The sequence below is a fragment of the Beta vulgaris genome, chromosome 7 (assembly GCF_026745355.1).
Source record: "Beta vulgaris subsp. vulgaris cultivar EL10 chromosome 7, EL10.2, whole genome shotgun sequence".
In the NCBI taxonomy this organism is placed as follows: Eukaryota; Viridiplantae; Streptophyta; class Magnoliopsida; order Caryophyllales; family Amaranthaceae; genus Beta; species Beta vulgaris.
Genome location: NC_079208.1, coordinates 50,563,149 through 50,587,623, shown reverse-complemented (window position 1 = coordinate 50,587,623; position 24,475 = coordinate 50,563,149). Strand labels below are relative to the sequence as shown.

General features: G+C 37.0%; 2 protein-coding genes across 8 annotated transcripts; one reads left to right on the top strand and one right to left on the bottom strand.

Moving 5' to 3' along the window:
- Window positions 1-14,808: 14,808 nt before the first annotated feature.
- LOC104900383 (probable disease resistance protein At1g52660) lies at window positions 14,809-15,570 on the top strand. Its single transcript, XM_010687798.1, has 2 exons — window positions 14,809-15,293; window positions 15,489-15,570. Exons 1-2 carry the CDS (start codon window positions 14,809-14,811, stop codon window positions 15,568-15,570), a joined length of 567 nt encoding a protein of 188 aa, XP_010686100.1.
- A 222-nt stretch (window positions 15,571-15,792) lies between these two features.
- On the bottom strand, window positions 15,793-19,438 carry LOC104899631 (disease resistance protein At4g27190). 7 transcript variants are annotated; one of them, XR_007276246.2, is made up of 5 exons: window positions 19,253-19,438; window positions 18,896-19,025; window positions 16,517-18,349; window positions 16,364-16,421; window positions 15,793-16,197 (listed from the first exon to the last, which is right to left on the bottom strand). XR_007276246.2 is itself a non-coding variant. In XM_010686859.4 (3 exons), the coding sequence occupies exon 3, from the start codon at window positions 18,334-18,336 to the stop codon at window positions 17,146-17,148; it is 1,191 nt and encodes a 396-aa protein (XP_010685161.1). In that variant the 5' UTR covers window positions 18,337-18,349; window positions 18,896-19,025; window positions 19,253-19,438; the 3' UTR covers window positions 15,793-17,145. The 7 variants fall into 7 exon arrangements, 3 of the variants coding, with proteins under 3 accessions (XP_010685161.1, XP_019106475.1, XP_048504061.1); XR_007276245.2 differs by having other exon boundaries at window positions 16,364-18,349; XR_007276244.2 differs by having other exon boundaries at window positions 15,793-16,421.
- Window positions 19,439-24,475: the final 5,037 nt, after the last annotated feature.

The following is a 24,475-nucleotide window of genomic DNA, read 5'->3' as shown; positions in this document are numbered from 1 at the left end:
TCATAGTTTTTTGTGTTAAATAAATCTCTTCACTCTGTTGATTGATTGAATTTTTCGTTTTGATGTAATATTTGATCACGTTTGTTAATTGACTGATAAGATATTTGATTGATGTAAAGGAGTTTGACTTTGTTTTTCCTTTTTTTGGTAGTAGTCGGTTTATCAATGGACAGCATAATAGAGATTTCTGTTTGGGGCTTTCCCCCCTCTTTTGCACAAAAGAAAAATTGCTATCAGAATATAATAGATTTAGAACCCATGTTCTGTAAAACAAATTTGAAGCCCATGACCCAAGCTGGTTAAATATTAGTTAATCTTGCGTGGACTTGGTCCACAATAATATTATTGTGGACCGAAATCACTTATTAACATAGTGATATTTTTTTTCCATAGAGTAACCTATTAGAGTAATATTGTATGTAAAAGGACAGTAGAGATTTTACTAGTCTTAGGCATGTATTGTAAACACTATATATATTAAATGTCAGTGTTAACCTAATAAGGTTAACACAATTATTCTCCACACTTGTACATGGTATCACAACCTAGGTTTTAATTAATTTTTTTCTCTTCCATGTTTTTTTCCTTCGGGCTCTCGTCCTCCTCCATTGACGCCGCCCGTGCCACGCCCACTTCCGCTGCCGCCACGTCGTCCATCACGTGACCGCTCCCGCGTGGTCTCTCTTTATCCAACGTCGACGCTGCCACCTCCCCGGTGTAGCCTCCTCCCGGGTTCGCCACCTACACGCACCCCACAGGCGCCCTCGTGTCCGCTGTTGGCCCGCAGCTGCTGCAGCCCATACTCCCCACCCCACTCCCCGGCATGCCTATCAGCAACCCTATCGGCTCTGTTGGCCGCCTGTCGCCACGCCTTCCGTCGGATTTTCGTGCCTCCACGTTTGCCTCGCCGGCCGTCTTTTCGGTGTACCTCACGTCATCTGGGTTTGCTCTCCCACAACTCTCCGCTTCGAATCTTACAAATCTGATAACCATCACTCTTTCTTCTCCTGAAGATTATTTATCATGGAAAATGTAGATTACGTGTTTGTTGCTTTTCCATCAATTGCTTGGTATGGTTGAAGGGACTGTTTCGATTCCTCGTGCATATGTTTTTGATGAACATGGTACTTTGGTTAATAATCCTCAATTTTGAAATATTTACGTGTTGATCAACAAATAAAATCTTGGATTTTTGCCACGTTGTCTCATGATGTGCATGATTTATCTACGTCTGTGGAAATTTGGAATCGGTTGCAAACTCGATTCATGCATGATAGTATGCCTCGTTCTATGGAATTGAAAGGTCGTCTTTCTCGTATAAAAAGAGTGACTCTCAACCTATGGATGGTTATTTGCATGATATTAAGGTCATTGGCGATTCTTTAGCTGCTATTCAATGCCCTTTTTCAAATTAGATTTGGTTCAATATACTTTGTTTGGTTTGGATCGTGATACGGTCTATGATCATATTGTCACCACTTTACTTCATTATCCGTTTCCTTTGAGTTTTAATGATCTTCGTCCCAAGCTATTGCTTCATGAGCAACGTATCAAAACCTCTAAGGAAGAGTTGGAATGTTCTTCTCATCATGCTTTGAATGTTGTTGAGTCATTTGGTTCTAGTAATTCAGCTACTAAGAATAATTCGGGTGGTCGTAATAAGGGGAGGAATAGTAAAGGTAGAGGTGGTAATAATGGTGGTCGTAACAATAACAATCGTGGCAATGGTGGAAATAACAACTCTCGTGGTTCTGGTAACAATAACAATGCTAATCGGGGACGTCAAAATGGTATGAGTATATATTCTAACTTGTCATCCTATAGTATGTCTTGCCTTGCTTCTATCACTAATGGTCTGTCTTCAGCAGAGAATTCTTCTCCAAGTGGCAATTTAAACTCTACTCCTACTTCCGATATTTGTGGTCTTTGTTGGTTTCCAGGTCATCAAGCTGCTTATTGTCCTCAATGATTCAATTCTAACTTTATTCCCTCTTCCTCGGAAAGTGTCACTCGAGCCTTAGTGTAATATCCTAAAAATCTTAAACATATTTAAGTGAGTAATTAACGTAATAATGTAGTTAGAATATATTTTATTTTATTCGTTTCACTAATTAAGCAATGTATAATAAAATGTTTATAGAATTTTTAACATAAAAATTTACTAACTTAAATTATGACGATAATATATAATTTACGATTTTATGAGTTAAACAAGAAGGCTAATAAAGTTGATAATTCACTTAAAGTACAAAATGTTAGCATTTCACCCAAAATGTCATCAAGCCACGTTTGAAGGTGTTAGTGTGGAAAATTTTCTGATTTTGGTTGGGATACAAAAAGGGCAAAAGAAAAGAGAAGCCATGGTCAACTCCCCCATTTAATTTGCCTTCTTCCTCACCTTTTCATGGCCATTTGGCACTCATGCAATCCTCACTCTCTTCTTCTTCTTCAGTCAAAGCTATTACCAATCCTCACAATTGCTTCTTCAAGTTAACAAAATCAGATTACTTACTTCACCACCCTCCTCCCAACTACTGATTTAACTCCCAAATTTCCACTATAAATAGCCATGGAAGTTCAACATCAAGAACACAAAACAAACTTCCTCATCTCTTCTCCTCTAATCTGAAATTCAGTCAATAAATCGCCGGAAAATTGTAACTAAAAGAAATCGAAAAAAAAAAAAAAAAAAAAACAAAAAGAGAGAAAACCCCAAATTCATTCTCTCGTCTCTGCTTCGCCACTCCACAACCGACCACGGTCGCCGCGGCCACCGACGCGTCTCGCGCCAGAACCAGTTGCGTCCCCACCGCGTCGTTCGCCGACCACCGCGCAGCTCGCCGGAGACCGCGCCAGCATTCTCTCTCTCCCCTTCGCACTCCCTCGCTCCTCTTCTCTTGCGCGACGCTGCTGCACGCGCAGCACCACCGACGGGCCGCGCTTCCGAACCGCCGGATATCGCCGCCGGAGATTTCTGCTGCTCGCCGTCGACCACCGAAGCCGGCGTCCACCTCAGGCGCGATTCATCCTCCCTGCTCCTAGTAGCAGAGGTGATGATGTTCTCTTTTTTTAAATTTCTGATTTCCTTAAGTTTATAATGCAAGCCCAAATTCCTACCTATAGTTAAGTTAGTTTAGATTGGGCCAAGAAGGGCCAAGAATAGTTCAATTAGAACCTAAACTAAGTAACTTAAAACAGAATCCTTGTTGTTGGACTTAGATGTAGTTGAACTTGTTCATGGACTTACTAAGTTATACTTATGGACTGATTTATATTAGTTAGACCAACTCAATTTAAGTGTTGCATGTTCACTAAATAGGGCTCAAATCTGACTTTTATTGTTTTAGCTAAACTACTTATATTAGATGGGCCAAATTGAGTTAAACTAAAACTGATTTAGTATTTCATTAAGCTATGTTAGTTTAATTAATCAAGTTAAGTATAATGTTGGGCTTATAATCTGATTTACTTAGTTAAATCATTTAAGTTAATCTTGTTGTTTAATATATTGAGCTTTAGTGGGCTGATTTAGTTAGTTTTACTAAACCTAACTTATTTACTAAAATCTATTATTGGGTTATAATTCATGATTTCTAAACTAGTTGAGTTGTTTAAAACTAATTAAAAACTAATTCATTAAGCATGTTGTTTTAATTAAGCTTAAGTAGGAGTACTTATTAATCCTTAAAGTTCATTTATAAAAATAGTTACTTGACTTGTTAGTTTTAAATGACTAAATAATATAAAATAAGTTAATCGATCTATTATAACTTTAAACTTAATTAATTTATTAATGGATAACTAATTAGTTATTAACTATGAACTAGAATAATGTTATGTTTTGAAAGGTTATATAATATGTAGTAATATAACTTAATGTTTGATAATTCTAAATATAGCTAAATGAGTTATTTCATTAATTGTTGTTAAAGATCACCTTAATTATAAAGTTATTAACGATTAAGAAATAATGACCTTTAAGGAGACCTTTACGACGTTATAATGACGTTGACCTTAATAACGCTAACTAATATTTAGGCTTAAAAGCTAAATAACGAAACATTCATTAATAAAATTATTCTTGAATAGATTAAGGAAGATAAAGGATATTACAAGCCTCCCCGGCTATCAAGGTTATTAAGCAGGAATCCAGGTAACGTCTACTGCTAACACCCGCATTCCCTTCAAAGTATGTTTTATGATCATGATTAATATTATGTTTTATATGGATTGCGGGAAATGAAATGTTTTATGATGGTTATTATGATATGATGCTATGAGTGATGATGATGACTTATGATGAAATGAAAGAATATAATTATTCACGATGATGATGTTACTTAAAACCAATGAAACATGATAAATTCAAGTGAAAGACGGTTCTTGGCAGTATGATACGGGCACCGCAAGTGTCACCTATGTTGTGACCGCCTGATGGTTAATGATACGGGCACCGCAAGTGTCACCTATGATGTGACCGCCTGACGTTTTATGATACGGGCACCGCAAGTGTCACCTATGTTGTGACCGCCTGATGGTTTAAATGATACGGGCACCGCAAGTGTCACCTATGATGTGACCGCCTGATGGTTATGTAGTGGGAGACGTCCCCTATGTTATGATGTACTAGCCAAGTTACCAAAGTAAAAGATATATGATGATGAACATGATAAAGAAGATAATGTAACCTACTATGATATGTTTATGAAATGTTTTACTTATTCTCTCCTTCCTGTTTTTAACTAAAATGATGTGAAATGAATTTACGATGTTAGAGTAGTATGTTACTGAGCCTCGGCTCACGACGTTTTGTTTTATGTTTTAGGTACCGATGGTGATAACGGGATGGCGTAGCAGTGAGGATTTAATTAATATCTAGATTATCTAGACTCTCATGGTTTTAATTTAAGTTTATGTCAAAACTCTGATTAGTAACTAAGTTTCTATTAATCAAGACTAATGTTGGATCTATATTATGCTTCATGTTATAAATGTTTAAGTTTATGATTTTATGTTGCCTTGTATTTTCCTTATGGAAAGTACGGCAGTAACGCGCCGACTATCTAGGTTCCGCTGCTAATAATCGATTAATTAACTTAACCACAATGATTAGAGGTCGGGGCGTTACACTTAGTTGCACTATCTGTTGGTGGTGAAGTAAATGATTCAGTTTGGTACCCGAATTCGGGAGAAGCCTCTCACATGACCCCTCAGGATGGTAAGCTTTCTGCTCTACTCCCTTACTCTGGGTTAAGTTTTGTTGTTGGTGATGGTTTCTCGCTCCCAATTATAAGTGTAGGAAATTTGACATTAAACCCTTCAAGTCGTCCCCTTACCTTGTCTTTTGTCTGTCATGTGCCTAATTTGAAACATAATTTATTATCAGTTAACAAGTTGTGTTAAGAAAATAATTGTAGTTTCTTAGAAGACGAATTTGATGTAAGCTTGTTTGATTGGATTTTGTTTTTCCTTTAATACCTTGTAGATGTCGTTTGGCCTTCAATTAATGAATTTTCTCTTTTAAAATAAAGCTAGAGGATGAAGATTCTAAATGCTCACTTAGTCCTTCTATTGTTACTTAGGCCATATTCCTTTTTACATACTTTAAGATATTGTTCCCATGCTAAAATGACCATGGGTAACTACCGGATTACTACTTTAATTTTACATTTGCTCCTATGTGATTTCACCATTTTTTACCTCCAAATATGACATTTTCACATAACTCTAAATTTAATTTATTTTAAAAGGCAAAAATACTCATCTTTCTCCTAGCTTCTCTCTCTAAAAAAAGAGAACTTCTCTCACTTTATCTGTGAGTTTATTTTTATCTAGTCTTTTCTTACATGGAACAAATTTTCATCTTCCTCTCCAATATCTCCATCTGAAAAGAATATTTATATATCAATTTCCTAACCGATACCGACCATTCCTTGTATGGGAATTAGTTTCAACCTAAGTGCAGATGTCTTTATAGGCTCCAGGATATAAATTAAAGACGTGTTCGACATAACCTTTTCAAATAGCACGTTTTAGTGTCTTGACTCAATCAAAACACTAATTTAAAAACAATAGTAAATTAGTAAAGAGAACAGTCCATCATAAAACGGCCAATATTACACTATCATAAAGTGTAGATACATGTCAATTGTTATAAAGAAGTGATATGGTTTAATATTTGTCATTATTGTGATACAAATATTTAATAACTTAATGGGGGCAAGTATAAATGGATGGAACTCATCCCTTGTAAGAACAGTAGTCAACTTAATCTTTGCCAAAAAGAAAATATTATTATTAAAACTAGTCAAACTGGGGGCCCACTGCTCATGGACAATTGTGGACATCTTCCATGAAGCAGCGTCGACTTTCCTCACAGACTGTGGCTGATCGTCAATTCGTCATTGAATCATAATCTGACTCATCCTCGGAGACTATTATAGACGATATTTCTCTGACCAATATTCGACATGCAGACGACATAACTTTGTATTTCGTAACAAACAAAGCACTCAACACTCAGCAGGAATAACTGAATAAGATAATGGCCTTGTTTGGTAATTCGCGGTTCGCGGTTGGTTATTTTGTGTAGCTGGTTTGACTGACTGTTTGTATTGGCGGTTTGTGTTGGCTGTTTGACTATTTTTATTTTATAAACATGTTTGGTAAAATTGTATTTGGCTGTTAAACTATAAAATGACCATTATGAGCATTGATTTTTTTCATCCAACTTATGCCATAAGGGTATATTTGTAATTTTATTATTAAAAAGCCAACAGCCAAGGAAGAAAAGCTACTTGGAGTAGCTTTTGGCTTTTGGCTGAAAAGCCGGCTTAAAAGCCAACAAAAAAGCCACAAACCAAACATGATTTTTGGCTGTTTGACCAAACTAAAAAGCTAAAAGCCAAAAGTCAAGCAAAAAGTCATTTACCAAACACTCCAATATTGTCAACATTATTGCAGTAACATCATATAAAGTGTGAGATGGAACTATGGAAGATTTAAAAAGTAAATTATTCAGACTCCAAATTCAAACAAAACAATAGTAGGGTAGGTTACTCATATGCTTTAATCTTTTTCCCAATTTTTAATAAGAAAGCTAAATCCCTCATGTATAAAAATCTCTGCCTCTTTGACAACTAAAAGGTTAAAACACTTGATACCCCATACCTCATGGAATTAAAGTATAAAATAATTTCATTCTTGAAAAAGTGAATAGGATGTATCTTCACGATGCTCATATTTTAGCAGTTCACGCTAGAAGACTGAGGTGTTGTGAATTGTGATCTAGCTTTGTTTTGATTATATGTTTTTTCTTGCTGTGAAAAAAAGTATTAAATAAAGGAGGTTAAATTATTTGAGCCTTAGTTGATTTACGGACGCAACAAGACATCGTCTCATCATATTTTATCTACTTTTAAGAATGAAGTTTGGTGAGCGAGTACATCATGTTTGCCGTGTGGGGTCCATTTGAGAGGGTTATGCCTTTTGTGGTGAATCAAAATGAAAGTTTTCATATTAACACAAATTATTAAATAGATGGTCTAATTTATATATATATAGACAAAGTTAGGCCTACATTTTCCTAACAAGTTTATACCATCTAACTTAAACCCAACACTATTACCAAAAATCTCGCACCAATTTAAAAAATTAAGTTTCAGGTCCAATAAGTTCAGATAAATTCAGATAAGTTGCAATAAGGTTTAATAAGGGCAATAAGTTCCAATAAGGTCTAATAAGGTCCAATAAATTCCAATCAGGTGCAATAAGTTCCAATCAGGTGCAATAAGTTCAAATAAGTTCCAATCAGGTCTAATAAGGTCCAATAAAGTCCAAATAGTCAATGTTTAATAAACATTTGTATTATTATCCATTATTTTGTTATTCATAATTTCATATCACTCTTAACTGATTATGTTATTATTAGAATTTTAATTAAAGTATCACAATGATTATATAGTATTATACTTGTATTAGTGTATATTATTTTATTATTTATTTGTATTATGTCTATTATTTTATATTTATTTGTATTTGTCTATTATTTTATTATTCATATTACTATTAGCTGATTATGTTATTATTAGAATTTTTTATTAAAGTACCATAATGTATAGTATTATACTTGTATTATTGTCTATTATTTGATTATTCATATTGCTATTAAATAATATTATAATCATGGTCAAAGAAAAAACAGAAGGAAGAAAGGAGAAGAAAGGAGAAGAAAATGAATGAAGCAATGTCATGCAAAGCTACGGTGATTTTGACCATTTTTTTTCTCTTTCTTTTTGTTTTCTTTTTATCTGCTAGTACATTCACACAAATGAAAGGAGAAGAAAGGAGAAGAAATGAAGGAAGGAGTTAATGCTATCTACTTATCTTCACATTAATGAAAGTGAAGTGAGAATTTTTTATATGTGCCAATTTTAACTTGTTAGCAATAAATGTTAATTAATTTTTGATTTTCTACTAGTATTTTATAAAATCAAAACAAGACTATTAGATATATTAGTGGTGAAAGTTATGTATAGGCAAATATATAAATAGTAAATTTTTTTGTTAAATTAATTATCATAAGAGATAATTAATAATCATTATTTTTTAAAGAATGAATTATAATAATTATTATTCCATAAAAAACTTTGAGGGGTAGTATTTACGTTAGTGGTAATATTTATGTTATTCATGGTCAATGTTTTTGTCTAATAAGGTCAAATACGTTTCAATTAGGTCCAATAAGGTCTAATAAGTTTCAATCAGGTCCAATAAGGTCTAATAAATTTCAATCAGGGCCAATAAGGTCTAACAAGTTTCAATAAGGTCAATAAGTTTCAATAAGGTCCAATAAGTTCCAATCAGGTTCAATCAGGTCCAATAAGTTGAATCAGGTCCAATCAGGTTTAATAAGTTCCAATAAGTTCAGTTCAGGTTCAATAAGATCAGTTCAGATAAGGTCCAATAAGTTCAGGGCCAATAAGTTGAATAGAACGCACCCTAGGTGGGGCAGTGGGGCAGTTCAAGTAGTAGACCCGCCCGATCCCCTCCCAAGTGGGGCGGGGATGGATCTAGGTTTGGCGGGGATGGGGATTAAAATCTTACTCGCAATGGGTGGTGGAGCGGGTATGGATTTTATGCGATCCCCGCCCGCCACGCCCCACCCCGCCAGACCCACATATATATGATTAAAATTCTATGTATATACTTATGTTATTTATAATTTTATCTTGCAAAATATAAATATGTGGGTATGACGCAGGTACGAAGCGGGTGGGGATAAAGTGAGTACGACACGGGTATGAAGCGGGTGCGAGTACCCATGCAGGTGGTGGGGTGGGGATTAGTATAAATACGTACCTGGTGGGCGGGGATGGTCTGGAATTTTCCCCCGCAAAGGAGATTTTTGTGCAACCATTGTGAGATGAGAGAAAAGAGATGAAATGGCAAGTTCACAGGAGATTCGAATGGGGGCTGATATTTGAAAGAGGAGACAGAGAATGGTTTATTTAGGTTTGAAACAGGGGCTCTGCCCTAGGCTTCCGACCAGTGCTGATGTGGTGGCTTCTTGTGCGAAGGAGAAGGCGAGAGGGTGAGGATGAAGAATGGAGGATGGGGGTGAGGCTGGGTGGGGTTGGGAGGAAGAAATTGGAGGGAAAAAGAGAGGGAAGAGGGTAAAAAAAAAGAAGTCTTCGCCGGAAAAATCAAGTCAATACAGGAAAATGGTCGAAGGGTCTGATCTTACAAGAAAATCGCATTTAAAGGTTGTTTCTCACAAAATGACACTTTTAAAAGGTTGTTTCTGACAAAAAAACTCTAATATAAAATAATAATTTCTCTTATGACCCACAACCTTATTTTTTCTAAAATTATATACTTCCTCTGTTTCTAAAATTATATACTTCCTCTGTTTCTAAATAAGTGCAACATTTCTTGTTTTCACGTTTGCCAATGCATTATTTTAACCATTAATATCTTCCATTATCAATAAGTAAAAATTATAAAAAGTTGATATTAAAAAAATTCACATTCAGACGAATCTAACAAGATCACACATGACTATGTTTTTCCTAAAATGTAAATCACCAAAGCTAATTAAAGTATAAATTGTGAATAGTAAACACTATGCAAATGTTGCACTTATTTAGAAACGGAGGAAGTACAAAAGAAACGAGAAAACTAATAAAAACTGAAGGGAATATTTATGTTTGCATTATTGGTTCAAAGATCTTTGAAAGAATCTTGATGATATATAAAATCTTGTTGGATTTTTCACAATATACAACTTTTAGAATTTTTTGCGTTGCCAAGCTTGACTTTTACACTGCGTAGATTTAACGAAAACAGAGATGGTATATGAGCCATGTTGAAGATTAATCTAGAAAATTCTAGGTGAGTGATGTAAATTCTAAGAAAATATCTAATGTATTCTAGAGAAATCTTGTATTAAGTGAAAAAATTTAGTAGAAGTATCTAGTATTAGATTATTATAGAAAATTCTATAGTTAAGTATGTAACTAATATAAATATGTAATATTTATATGAGATGAAAGATGAGCTCAAATGAGGGGGAGCCAAACAAAGTGAGCTCCACAAAAAATATTAGGAAAGGTAGAAACAAAGGGTTCTACCAAGGTAAATGAGAGACATGAGCTCTCACAAACACAATTATACAATTAATATCAATGAAAATAGAATTTTGTTATATCATTGAGGTCCATTACAACTTCCGCGTGCACCACAAATTCTATCATGGTATCAGAGCCGGAACGTGATAACACCAACACCCGAGTAGCAAGAAGAAGATAGAAGATGCAAATTATCAAGTTGAAGGTTGAAGCAAGATAAAAGAAGTTGAGGTAAGTGTAAAATTTAAAATATGTTTGGAAATTAAATTAAAATATGATGATGGAGAAAAAAAAAGGATGAGATAACTTTTGAGAAATGTTGAAGATTAAAATGTAGGATAAGTTGGATGGTTGATGGCATGAACATCAACAAATGAAATAAACATTTGAAGAAAAGGAAAGAATGAAAAAAAAAAATGGGAGGATATTGGTGACAAGAGCACTAATAGTTGAAAAAAACAAAAAAAACAAAATGAAGTTAAAAATGGTGGGAAAAAGCTAGAACAAAGAGGAAGCTAATGACAAAGGCATTAGCAGAGTATGTTGGTGACAAGAGCACCAACATTTGGGAAGAAGAAGAAAAAAAATTAGAATGAGAATATTGGAATTTGCTAATGACATCAGCATTAGCAGTGGTGGGTGGTGACATGAGCACCACAAGAAAGAAAAAAAAAAGATTGAAGATTGAATGGTTGACAACATGGGTGTCAACATGATGATCAACAAAAATCAATGAAAAAAAGGAGTTTTTGGTAACATGAGTACCAACAAAGAAAAGGAGAGAAAGTGATAATTAGGGGGAGCAAGTTGGTAATAAGGGTACCAACACAAAATGTTGAATATCAACAATATGTGAAGAAAATGAAAGTGAACTTGGAGATGGTTGGTGACATGGACACCAACGAGACTTGGAAAATTTTCAAGGAACAAAATCGGAATCTTGATTGGGATCGTTGATGACAAGTGCGTCAACAAAAGAATATTGAATTACAAGAATTTTCAAGATTAAGGGGGAGTGTTGAAGATTAATTTAGAAAATTCTAGGTGAGTTATGTAAATTCTAAGAAAATATCTAATGTATTCTAGAGAAATCTTGTATTAAGTGAAAAAAATTAAGTAGAAGTATCTAGTATTAGATTATTATAGAAAATTCTAGAGTTAAGTATGTAACTAATATAAATATGTAATAGTTATATGAGATGAAAGATGAGCTCAAATGAGGGGGAGCCAAACAAAGTGAGCTCCACACAAAATATTAGGAAAGATAGAAACAAAGGGTTCTACCAAGGTAAATGAGAGACATGAGCTCTCACAAACACAATTATACAATTAATATCAATGAAAATACAATTTTGCTATATCATTGAGGTCCATTACAACTTCCGCGTGCACCACAAATTCTATCAAGCCAAAAGATCGAAAGTGTGACCGCATTGCTTGTTGAAAGCTAGTTTATAGCTGGTTCAAAACCAATCCTTATCCACGTTGTTTTTGGGCTAGTTGGTCTTGAACAAATTGGCAACGCACCTATAACTAGAAAATATACCCAACAATTATTGTAAATCGTGGATAAAACTTAATTTACCCATTAGCTAGTTTACTCACTATTAATAAAATTTAATATATATAGTGGAAATGTCAAATCCAACTCACTATCAACAAATTAGTTTTTTAATAATTTATTAGGAGCGGGTAATCTACCAATTAAGTAGATATAGTTATATATGTAAATTCTAAGTAGTATTATTAAATCCTTCCCAAAAAAACATTTTAAAAGTTATTTTGTCTATTCATGAATCAAGGGTAATCATTAATTGAATCCTTAAGTAATAACTTGCAAAATGGCATTCAATTTAACGATTTAAGAGACAACATCACGGAGGTTAATAAGCCTATTTAAATACTTTCGATTATCACATCTCTTTTCATTATTTTCATTTATATGATTGTTGCAAATGATTCAAAATAAGGTTAAATAAGAACCGAAGTAGGTGAAAATTTCAAATTGAAATGAGTAATGTGGGGGTATTTATAGGGTAATTACTATAGTAAGGTCATCCTCGATAAACTATTTCCGTATTTTTTTAGTTGCATCAGTTGCTTTTGTGACACTATTCATCAACCAACTTTGTTAAACTATCTCGTATTATTGTATAAGGAAAGACATACTCAAGTGTAGTTTTGTTAAATTCGTCTCAATGCGAGAATTACAAACATCAAATTTTTATAATTTTTACTTTCACCCAATAAGAGATATTTACGTATCAAGGATGTTTTGGCCTAATGGTTAAGATTGAGGTGCTGCGTACGATAGGTCACAGGTTCAAATCCCCCTCCCCTTCTTTGTACTTTGTACCGCCTTTGTGGCTCCAATGGATTAAAAAAAAGAGATATTAACGTTTAAAGAATCATTTGGGGTAAATGAGAAAAAACAAATGTTTCTACTAAAAAATACAGAGGTAATAGTTAAGTTGAATGACATTTAAAATAAATGGGTTTGGCTTAGAAATAAGTGCAAAGTTGGCATTATCAAATCAAAACAACTTAATTACATGGTGATATAAGATAATATCTCTTCCTTTTACTAGACCTGGCAAAGTTGGTCCTGATCCGAAAATTCGGTCCGAAATATCCGATCCGTGGTCCGATCTGGGTCCGAACGAGACGGTCCGAACCTTGATCCGAATCCGAAACGGTCCCGATCCGGTCCGAATCCCGATCCGACCCGAAACTCATCCGAAATCCGAATGATCCGATATAATCTTACCCGATCCGACCCGAAGGTAAACCGATCCGAAATTATTGGTTTCGATTAGGCTTTGATCCGAAATACCCGAAACTTACCCGTTTTTTTATATAAAAAATATCATTGCCATAAGTATTCCATTCATTCTACCATAGTCCGATTCCGATCCGACATAATAGTCCGAACGATGACCCAATCCGGAACGATCCGATCCGGTCCGATCCTGGTCCGAATGTAACTTGATCCAAAACGGCCCGATCTGAATTGGTCCGGTCCGATTCCGATCCGAAATAATAGTCCGAACAATGACCCAATCCGAAACGGTCCGATCCCAGTCCGAATGTAACTTGATCCGAAAACGGTCCGATCTGAATTGGTCCGGTCCGAATCCGATCCGATTGGTCCGATTGCCAAGTCTACCTTTTACTACATTTACTTTAGGCTTTGGTTGTTCATCAGGTAGGAGAGCAAGACTTTCCATAGCAAATCTGAAATATTGTACAGGAAATCTTCACTTTGAATCCCTTTGCTGCTCTCTGGGACATTTTTAGCCTTCCGAGGATCTTAATACAAGGAGGCCTTGGTGATAGGAACCGAATTCTTGAGGGTATAACTAAGTACTTAAGAGCCAGGATAGAAGACACTGAAGCAGCATTATCTTGCGTTCCTATTCAACAAAGGAAGAAGAGAAAGACAGACGACGAACTAATTTCCTGGGTCACCAAGGGTCAGGAACTTGTGCAGGATGCAAAAACCTTGTTAGGACAAGTTATTGAAGCTTGTCCAGAGAAGAAAAAAGGAGTTGAAGGATGGAGCATCTTCCCATCCCAAAAATGGGAAAAGCTGGTTGCTATTAACAAATTAATCAACACATTGTCAGCTCATGAGAAGGAGGTTGATATGCTTTTCAGATGCACATTTCCTGACAAACAAGCCCCAGATCATGGTAATATTATACCAGTCACAAATATACTTGGCCAACAAGATGCAGATGCTTTGGACCAACTTCAGGCTCTTTTAAGAAGTGATGAAATTGTAAGGATATATCATTTACGGCCCGTTTGGTAGTCGTTAATAAATTGCGGTAATGGGAATGAATTTTAAGTGTAATTTTATTAGGGAAGCATCCTTAAAATCTCTATGGGGAGGCATTTTTTTCTCTATGGGCAAGCAATCTCACCCCTAAACTTGTGTTTTTGTCTCCAAGAGGAAGCAATTTTCATTACCACTCATTACCACCTACAAAGGTGGTATTTGATGGGAATGAAAATTCAAGAAGGAAAGTGGACACTTTAGGATAAATTAGCATTACCATGGAAACGAACAATGATATTTTTCACAAATTTACACACAAATTCATTCCCATTACCACCATTTATGACCAACTACCAAACGGGCCGTCATGGTATAGAAGGAATTGGTTAGACCTTTTTGATGAAGCACCTGCACAACTATGTGCTAAAATGGGCTGCGCCTGAGAAGTTTGGCTTTGTTTTCTGGGTCACTATTCCTCGTCAATTCAGCATCGAGCGTGTGCAAGATGCTGTCGCTGCTGCACTGAAGTGTGATCTCCACAGTGATGATGACTTGAATGTAAGGGCAAAAACACAATCAGATATGCTTGCACGGCTTGGCAGTTTTGTGCTTTTCCTAGATAATGTCCCAGAAGCCCGTGTTTCAGATCTGGATCGGATAGGAATTCCAGTCCCTGCAGCAGAGAGTAAGAGCAAAGTAGTTATAGCTATGAGGTTGACCTATGTTTCTGAAATGTTGGATAGTTACGGAACTGTGAAACTTGATCTTTTGTTGGATGAAGAAGCGTGTGAGTTGCTTATCAATGGAGCTAGCTTTAGCGGGAGAATGAGATGTGACGCCATGCTTAATAGCATTGCTGGCTTACTTGCAAAGCAGTGTCTTTGGTGTGCCACGCATGATTGTAGACATAGCTACATGTATGCGTGGCATTGACGATCCTCATGAATGGAAAAATGTATTATTTGAGCTTAGAAGAACTCCTACTTCAGGCGATAACAGTAGAGTTTGATATATGACACTATGAATTAGAGATGGAACAGTACAAATTTACAGTTTTTAGTTCCAATAACCGTGTACAGTGGCGACGGGGCGTTGAGAGAAGAGCTGGAGTTGGAGAGAAGTCAGAGTCTTGAGCATACTGTAATGGAGGATGTAAAATGATTTCATGAGATCTTTGTGTTGTTTTACATCATAATGCCTAATGATCTACTTAACTTACATGAAATAGTTTTCAATACACCGCATTTAAACGCAGCAAAAATAATATCTTTGTCTCTCATTTGGCTAAATTAAATAATTAATGGTGTAGCATCGTGACCATCGTCCCAGTTGCTGGTACAATTTCGGGATGTCCAAAACATTGTTAACTAAATTAATCTGTCATTTAAGAAAACAAAATTTAAATTTACTCTTCAAGAGTTACAAATATGCTTCTTCTGTTTCAAGTTTCAACTAGCATCAGCATCGTACATCATTTTACATCTGCATTAGCAGAGGAAGTGAGGAACCGTGAACTTATACATAGATAAACTTATACTGCAGCCAAGAAGTGAAGTATATACAATTGAGATTCATGTAACAGTAATGAGATATGATCTTCCCGTAGCCCACTACACACAGAAAGTAATTAAGCTGATGTCCTCTGGCAAAAGCCGACATACTCCTGTAAGTCTAACTGCAATAATTACTCAGTGCAGAAAATAGTGTTGGAAACATGATACCCAAGAAGCCATAGAACTGCAAACCAGCAAGGTATGCTGTATCTTTGTTCGTATCTGAAGCGATAAACTGGTTTAAATCGAAAAATGTGAGCAGCGATATTAAGCACAGGATATATTTTGGATGATCCCGAATTGTATTCTGAAGTTCGAATATTAAAGGAAAGAGGGGAACAAAACAGAACAGAACACTAGAACAGAACAAGAATCAAAACACGAAATGGCTATAAACTTACAGTAACATGAAAAGGACATATTCTCAACAGCTTTAAACGTTGATTGAAACCAAGTCACCTTTTATGGCAAAGAAGAAGAAATAGATGGGAACAACTTAGTGCAGGTGAAGTCAATTGAGATTCATGTAGCAGATCACAAGACCACTTTTTTACCTTTTCAGTCAAGGCATTTAGGTATTTCTTCCAAATATTTCCAACTCCGAAAGGATTTGGTTAATTAAGAGGGAAGGATGATGAATACTTCGAAATTTTTTTTCTGCCCTTCTTCCATGTTAATTCCAGACAAGGAATAATGTAATAATAATCTCCTGAGAACTGAAAACATAGAATGCTCAATTTCCTGATGACAGAAAAATTAATTTACATTGCATCAAAAGAATGAAGAACTCAGATTTGACACCAAAAACATGAGGAAATCTAAACCATTAAAATATAAGGCAAGGAAAAGCCTCATTAATCAAATATACTTCCCTGATGACCTCCCTCAGAGGTTATTCTCCTGCCGTGGTTAAAGCTTACCATAACAACATCCCTGATTATCAAAAGAGGGGATTTACGAGAGAAATCAAGTTATTCTCTTGATGCTGAGCTTCCTGAGTACCTAGTTCACAACATTATCAAACATGGTTCCCGAAATAAGGGACAGCCCAACACAAGTGATTCAGTTAATGTCAAACTCTTGCCTTCTGACCAAATGAAATTCTCAGTTACCTTATCTGAAGAAGTTGCAGATTCAAATTCAATTCCTTGTTAACCTGGCCCTGTGAGCTAAAGGAGATTTTTCAATCTTTCCCTACAGGGGCACGGGAGAGATTCATATCCTTCTTCAGCCTTTTACTTTCATGCTCAACTTCTGGAATTAGTGGAAATTTGTTTTCTGTCCTAAGATATCCTGATTGAGATAGTACATATCTCCATTCACGGGGGTCATCTTTGCCACACATAAAAGTAGCCAAGTGTACAATCTCTTGTGGCACTCCGCAACATGAGTCTGCAAGTAGCCTAGGCATGTCATCAAGAGATGATCTTGAACCCTTGTCAATCCTTGCTTCATGCCTGAACAATTGGTATGCTTCTTCACTTGGAAGACGCCCAATGTTGACTATTAAAAGACCATCCAACATTCTACACACCAAATTAGAGCCAGTACTTAATACCAGCTTGCATCCACTGCCCTCTGCGGGGACTGGAATTCCTAAATGTTCCAGAGACAAACCAGCTTCTGGTACACCATCTAAGAAAAGTGCAAATCTGCCAAGACTTGCAAGTGTATGTGACAACTTTACAGACCTTATAGTCAAATCATCATCTCTAGAGATATCACAGTTAAACACTGCAGCAAAAACATCTTGCACACTCTTAATGGTGAACTCAGATGGGAAATGGACCCAAAAAACATTATCAAACATGTCTAGCGCATAGTTGTGCAAGTGCTTCATCAAAAGGGTCTTACCACATCCTCTTGGACCATGGATAGCAATCCTTCCAACCTTGTCACCTTTCAATAGAATCTTAAGACGGTTCAAAGTCTTAGAAGCAACTTTTCCAACTAATTGTTTGGCTGGTATATGATTGCCATGACATGGACCACGGGCATCAGACAAGGCCTGTTGAAGGAGCACATCACCCTTTTTGTCATGGACTTTCATAGCATAAATCAATTTGCAAACATCCCATCTTATCTTGGGACCCGCAAGGAAGCACCTCCATCTTCCAAATTGGCTTAACAAGCCTCGAGCTCCCTCCACAAGCTTCTGACCCTCATCCATCCAATGGCTGAGGTCATCATTTCGCTTTCGCTTCTTGCTTCGTTGAACCTGAGAGGAAGAGATTTCTCTATAAAGGTCAAGCATCCTAGCACTTAGGGATTCAGTTTCACCCTTGAGAATTCTTTTTCTCTCATCAAGGCTGGCCACCCCACTTAAATAGTTTAAAAGACCACAAATTCCCACAAATATGGCTACCAGCTCCATAGCTAATACTTTCCTGTATAAAATCCAGTACATTAAAAATCTATGTTTCCCCAAATCGCATACAAAAAAATCCCAAATCAAACTCAAATTTAACAACTGTTCCATCAGCATTTAAATAGCTACACACTAAACACAAGATCCAAAAAAAAGTATTGGAGCATAAAGTATATAATGATTAAAAAAGATTAGTATATCGAATAACAGATAATTTTAACCACAACAACAACGTCAACATCGATAACAGCAGTACAGCACCAACAACAAATCAACAACAACGTTCGATAACAGCACCAACAACAAATCAACAACAACGTCAACATCGACAAAAGCAGCAGCAACACCAACGACGAGAGACACCCACGGTGATAAAAAATAAATAAATTAATACAATATAATATAATGAAACGGAGTACACCACAGACCACAATAAGAATAACATTCGGGTGATTGAAACTAATCAGATGACGTTTGATCAATAAGAATGAAGCAGAACTCCCAAATGAAAGCCATAATAATCAAATGACGCCAAAAATTGAAAACAGAGGAATATTATCTTTACCTTATATTATTGAAGAGTTACAAGTTTGATTCAGCTTGAAGTAACACTGAATCTGAGAGAAGGGTCCTATTTTATCATTGCATCGATATAAAACCCTTAAATCACTTGCAATTTCAACGAACGAAATCCCCTGTTTTGGATCAGCGTTTAAAATAATTAGACACTTAAACCTAAGATTCAAAGATGATTGAACCATAAATCAAATAATGGTAGCACAAAGTTCTCGATGATAAAAAATCCAACAACGACGACAATAACAACAAACAAGATGATTAAGAAGTAAATAACTAGGACTAAAATCAGATAATGAACAACGCCGAAAATGGAAAAACAGAGGAAGATTACAGTTGCATTTACCTTGATATGATGTGATATGATGAATTAAAAGTTTGATTTTCCACTATGATAAACGCGATAGCGTTAGAAGGAGCAGTTGTTATATTTTGGATGGATTTATTTTATATAAGGAGTTGTCGAGTTATTTGATGACTGGTTTTAGTAGGTTCTAGGTTGTACCTGTTTCATTGCAACTTCCTCGCACGGTCGCGCATATACAAAGACTCCAAGAGAATAGATGCCGCACCCTCTCACCAAGGGTAAAAAAGATAAAACCACGTTTGGGACACGCAAACTCACCAAGGCCGAAGTCGTATTTGGCAACCCAAAAAAATGATAAAATAAACAATTTTTTCAGCAAATACTCCTCATAAAAATTTACGCTTGATACAAAATTTAATCATCAAATACCCCAATTTTTTTCAAAATTCACCAAATACCCCTCACTTTTAAAAAAATTCACCAAATACCCTTTTGTTAACGCACGTTAATCCTCCGTTAGCGGTTATTTACAAGTTTGCCCTAAGTCAACCTAATTAATCATAAGTCAACTCATTAACCCTAACTAATCCTAACCCTCTTTCTCCCCAAGGCCCACCAGCCCCCCACCCCTGCAGCCACCAACACCAGACCCACCCCTACCTTTCCCCCGCAACCACCCTCCCGCAGCCCCCCTCCTCTGCACGCAGCTCCTAACATAAAACCCACCCCTTACCCCTCCCGCAACCCCCTCCCCCGCAGCCACCCTCCCGCAGCCACTACCCTGCACGCAGCTCCCCTTCCCCACAACCCCCCCTTCCTGAAACCCTTCCCCTACACACAGCTAAACACCAATGACCAAACTCATTTCACTCCCTCGCAAAAAAATGCAGCACCGGTTGAAGCAGCACCACCGGCCTAGGAGTGGGGCTCCAGGTTTGCGATTTTGCGGCGGGGGAGGGTGAGCGCCGAGTTCGAAGGGGTGGGGGGCTGTCAGTTCGAAGGGGTGGGGGGCCTGTGACTTCGAAAGGGTGGGGGAGAGAGGGAGAGGGGGAGAGGGCTGAGGTGCTGGGGAGGGCGATGAGGATGGGGTGGTGAGGCTGGGCTGGTGGGGCTGGGGGTGGATTAGGGTTTTTAAGGTTTAGTTAGGTTTATTTAGGGTTTATTTAGGGTTAATTAGTTAATGAAACACTAACATCTGTTAGCCAAAAGGGTATTTTGGGTAATTTTTTTAAAGGTTAGGGGTATCTGGTGAACTTTTTTAAAGGTCAAGGGTATCTGGTGAATTTTGAAAAAAGTGGGGGTATTTGGTGAATAATTTTTTTCGTCAAGGGTAACCGAAAAATTTAAAATTTATTCACCAAATACTCCTGATAAAAAAATTATTCACCAAATACTCCTGATAAAAAAAATATCCACCAAATATCCCTACTTCTTCCAAATTCACCAGATATCTCTGATCTTTTAAAAAATTCACATGATGTCCTTTTGTTGATGGATGTTAGTCCTCCGTTAGCATTTATTTACAAGTTTGTCATAAGTCAACCTAATTATCCCTAAATCAACTAATTAGCTCTAAGTCAACCTAACTCTTACTCTAACCAACCCCAACCCCACCAACCCCATCCCCACCAGCCACCAACCCCATCCCCACCAGCCACCAACCCCTTGTCCAACAGCTCCCTCCTCACCCTCCCCACCACCCCCAGCTAGAATCCCCCCTCCTCCCCCATCCCTTCGAATCCCGATCCCCCACCCCCTTAGCCACTCCCCCTTCCCTCCTCCTCCGCAAAACCGCGAATCTCAATTTGATTTTTCAACTTCATCTTCTTCATTTGGGTTTTGTTTTTGTTATGTGGGTGTTGATTTTTTTGGATCTGGGTGTGTTAGCAGACGCGAAGAGGAGGAGAAGGCGCAGAGAAAAGAGGGAGGTGTGTGCATGCTGATAAGAGGTTTTTAGTGTGTCGTTAAGGCACCAAAAATCGCTTTTCAAATAATATTTATAAAACCTAACAAGTATTACTAAGAACGTAGTAAAGGCAAGTCAATGGTCGATCCATTGGGAAAATAGAATTAATCAAAGTCCATCAAGTCTAAATTACCTAATTGAGGGGTTTTGGGGGGAGGGGGGGTTAAATGATTTGATAACAACTACGACTAGCTACTAACAAAGGACTAACAAATAACACAAGATGAAAATATTAATAGAAAGACACTTGAGTTAAGATTACCAGTATGGATTAAAGCGGAACAACAATCATTAATGTAAACCCTAATCCATACTTTCACCTAACCTTAGATAGGAGACTACTCACTAGTCACTAATCATGGATTCTAAGCAATAAAGCATGAAGTTTATAACTAATCTATGGCTAAATATGATTATGGGATGATAACTCTAATAAAAACAAGCAATTAAGAAACTAGAATATATGAGATCTAATAATATGGATAAACATAAAATAACAAATGAAAAAAAAAAGAATAAAAACTGAAACTTTGAAATTAAATTAGTGAAAGTTACATTGAAAGTGTAGAAAATCAACAGCTTTAATTTATGGAACTCAAATCTAGGAATAAGCAAAGTGTTTTTCACTCTAATAAGAACCCTAATATCCCTCTCTAAACTATAGATTAGAGCATAATCCTCAACTAATAAAAAAATCAATGTTTTAAGCCAAGCCTCGTTTTTTTTTTCTTCGCGGATTCGAATGGTGCGGGCGCCCTATTCTTTCTGATCTGGTGGGACAGTTCAACTTAAAGTAAGCATAACTTCTTGGTTTTATATCCAAATTAAGCTTATGACCAATCATTGAAAAGATATCAAAACGAGCTTTCACCTCCAATCAGAATTACCTTCATCCGATTTGTGGTTTAAAAGTTATGTCTATTTGAAGTTTTCCATACAAGATTTTATGGTACTATGTGCTCCATTGTGCGAGCGGACATGGGGCATGGTGCAAGCATACCATTTCTCAATGTGTGCTCTATTTTCATTGTTTCCTTTTTCAACTCATAATTCCTAGAAATCCAAGACAAAATTTAATTTGTATTCTAGTATTAGTAAATGTTATTGGGTTATGTACAAACTTAATTAAGATAATAAGTATGTGAAAAAATGAGCTATTAAATATACAAGCTACTAATTTTAGCTAACTTAACTACTCCGGATGATTTCGATGAATCTTATACCCGACTCACATATGTTTTTTAGGATTTGAATCCCAAAATTTTAGACCTGTTGGATTTAGGTCGAATTTGAATGTCATCATTACAACGTAGATCAGGGTTAGTTACTAAGTCCAAGATCCATAGCCTGATCAGTAGATCCATTTTTCAAAAATTAGTTGGACTCTATAGCCTTTCACAATTTTAAACAAGTGAGGACTAACTCTCTCCTTCACTTTCACGCCTCCCATTATCTCATTCTCTAGCCATCCAATGCCAGTGCCCACCGCCTCCCACGCCCTCACATCAGCCATTCTCTCTCTTCCATCTACTGATCTACCAGGCTACCAGCAGTCCAGCAACCATAATGTTGTTCTTGTTTGTTTTTTTAATTTCACTTTTTTCCATTATTTGCCTAAAAAAATTATACTACCATCGTTTATTTGCTCATCTTATGTTCCCCTAACAGTGTGAAACGGTATGGGCCATATGACCCATATGGCCATGTTATGCCCAAAGGCCCCAACCCCAAACACTCTCCAAGTCACTGGTGAACTTTGTCATCTTTGGAAAGTTGCTAATTCTTGAATTAAATGTTTTGCCAAGTTTAATTGATAATCTAGCTTTGAGTAGATACTAGATAGAACATAAAAATTTATGATGTCATAATAAGTATGATCACCCTAACCTAGTGTTTAAGGAAACTTTTTCTTTGTCTAGAATAATGTCTTTAAAAGAGTATTGTATTTAAAACACGGCCCTTTAGTTTATTAGTTGCAACCCTTCAATTTTTGTATTATTATATTTAACCTTGTTCGTAAGATTTTGATTGTTGTAGCTTATATTTAAAACATATTAACTTTTTGTAATTTTCACTAATTGATTATTAAAAATATTTATGATTCAAGTTGTGCGTTGGCAAGCAAACTCAAGCATGCGACTAATAAAAATGGAGGAAGTATTAGAAAGTTATATCCGGTAGCATAATTGGTTTTAGCTAGCAGCTTCTTCAATTCTCTTCCTATAATCTCGACATCCTGAGAGCATCTACAATGGGGTAGTTTTAGCTTGGTCTAGCAAATAGTAAAACTAGTTTTACTTGGTTTTATTATTGGGGCACTTGGGCCTTTGGGTTGGTTGGTCTGGAAATCCAGACCATATGTGCCTTGGATGGAGCGCCCAAGACGAGTCAAATTGTGCCGCGTGGCAAAGAAGCTGGGCAGAAATTGTTTCTGTCTAGAAATTAAGGTTAATGATCTGTGCTGAGCAAGTCCTTAAGTCTGAGCAGGGCTGGATATCAGTTCACCGGAAACCTGCAAAACACAGAAAAACTACCCCGGGGTTGTTCCGGGATCGCCCCTCCGACGCTCAAGTCAGTTGATGATTGAGGTAGAGAGAGAGTCTAGAGTGAGAAACTCAAGTTAGTTAGGTGAGAATTCAATACCTTTGCATTGATGGGACAAGAGGTATTTACAGGGGTGAAAACTCCCATAAAGTGATGAGCTGGATGGGACAGCTCACTTAGGGATTGGTGATGCCTTTTCAGGGATGATTCTGGTGGGACCCATGAAGCCTGAATTAGCCATGCTGTAGTTGGTGGGACCCACGGTGCTTAGGTGGCGGTGCCACATGGCATGATGTTATTGGAAGGGTTTAACGTACCCAAACATTTAGCCCCACGCCAGGAAGGGGCAGAAGAGCCGTCCGACCGGGTGAAGCCCGTTGGTGGCGTAGTTTCTCATGATAAGAGGGCCGACCTCCAGAAGGGAAGATTGAAGGGGGACCAGGTCGGGCAGGCGCCGACCTGGGCTATGACTTCAGCGCGAGGAGCATAATGGACCGACCAGGTGCTTCAGTTGGTATCTGGTCGGCGTACCGCATCTTATTAGGTACCTGGTCGGGAAGCCGTGAAGGGGGACCAGGTCGGGCCATAGTTGGCCAGAGCCTTCAACTCCAAATCCATATAAGGGGGAAATCTGCTCGGGCGACAAGCTAAGCCCCAACTTGGCCGACCAAGGTCCCAACTTGACCGACCAGATTCCTTGAGGGGCCGACCAGCTCGGCTGAGACCAGGGATCCTTTTGACTGACCGACCAG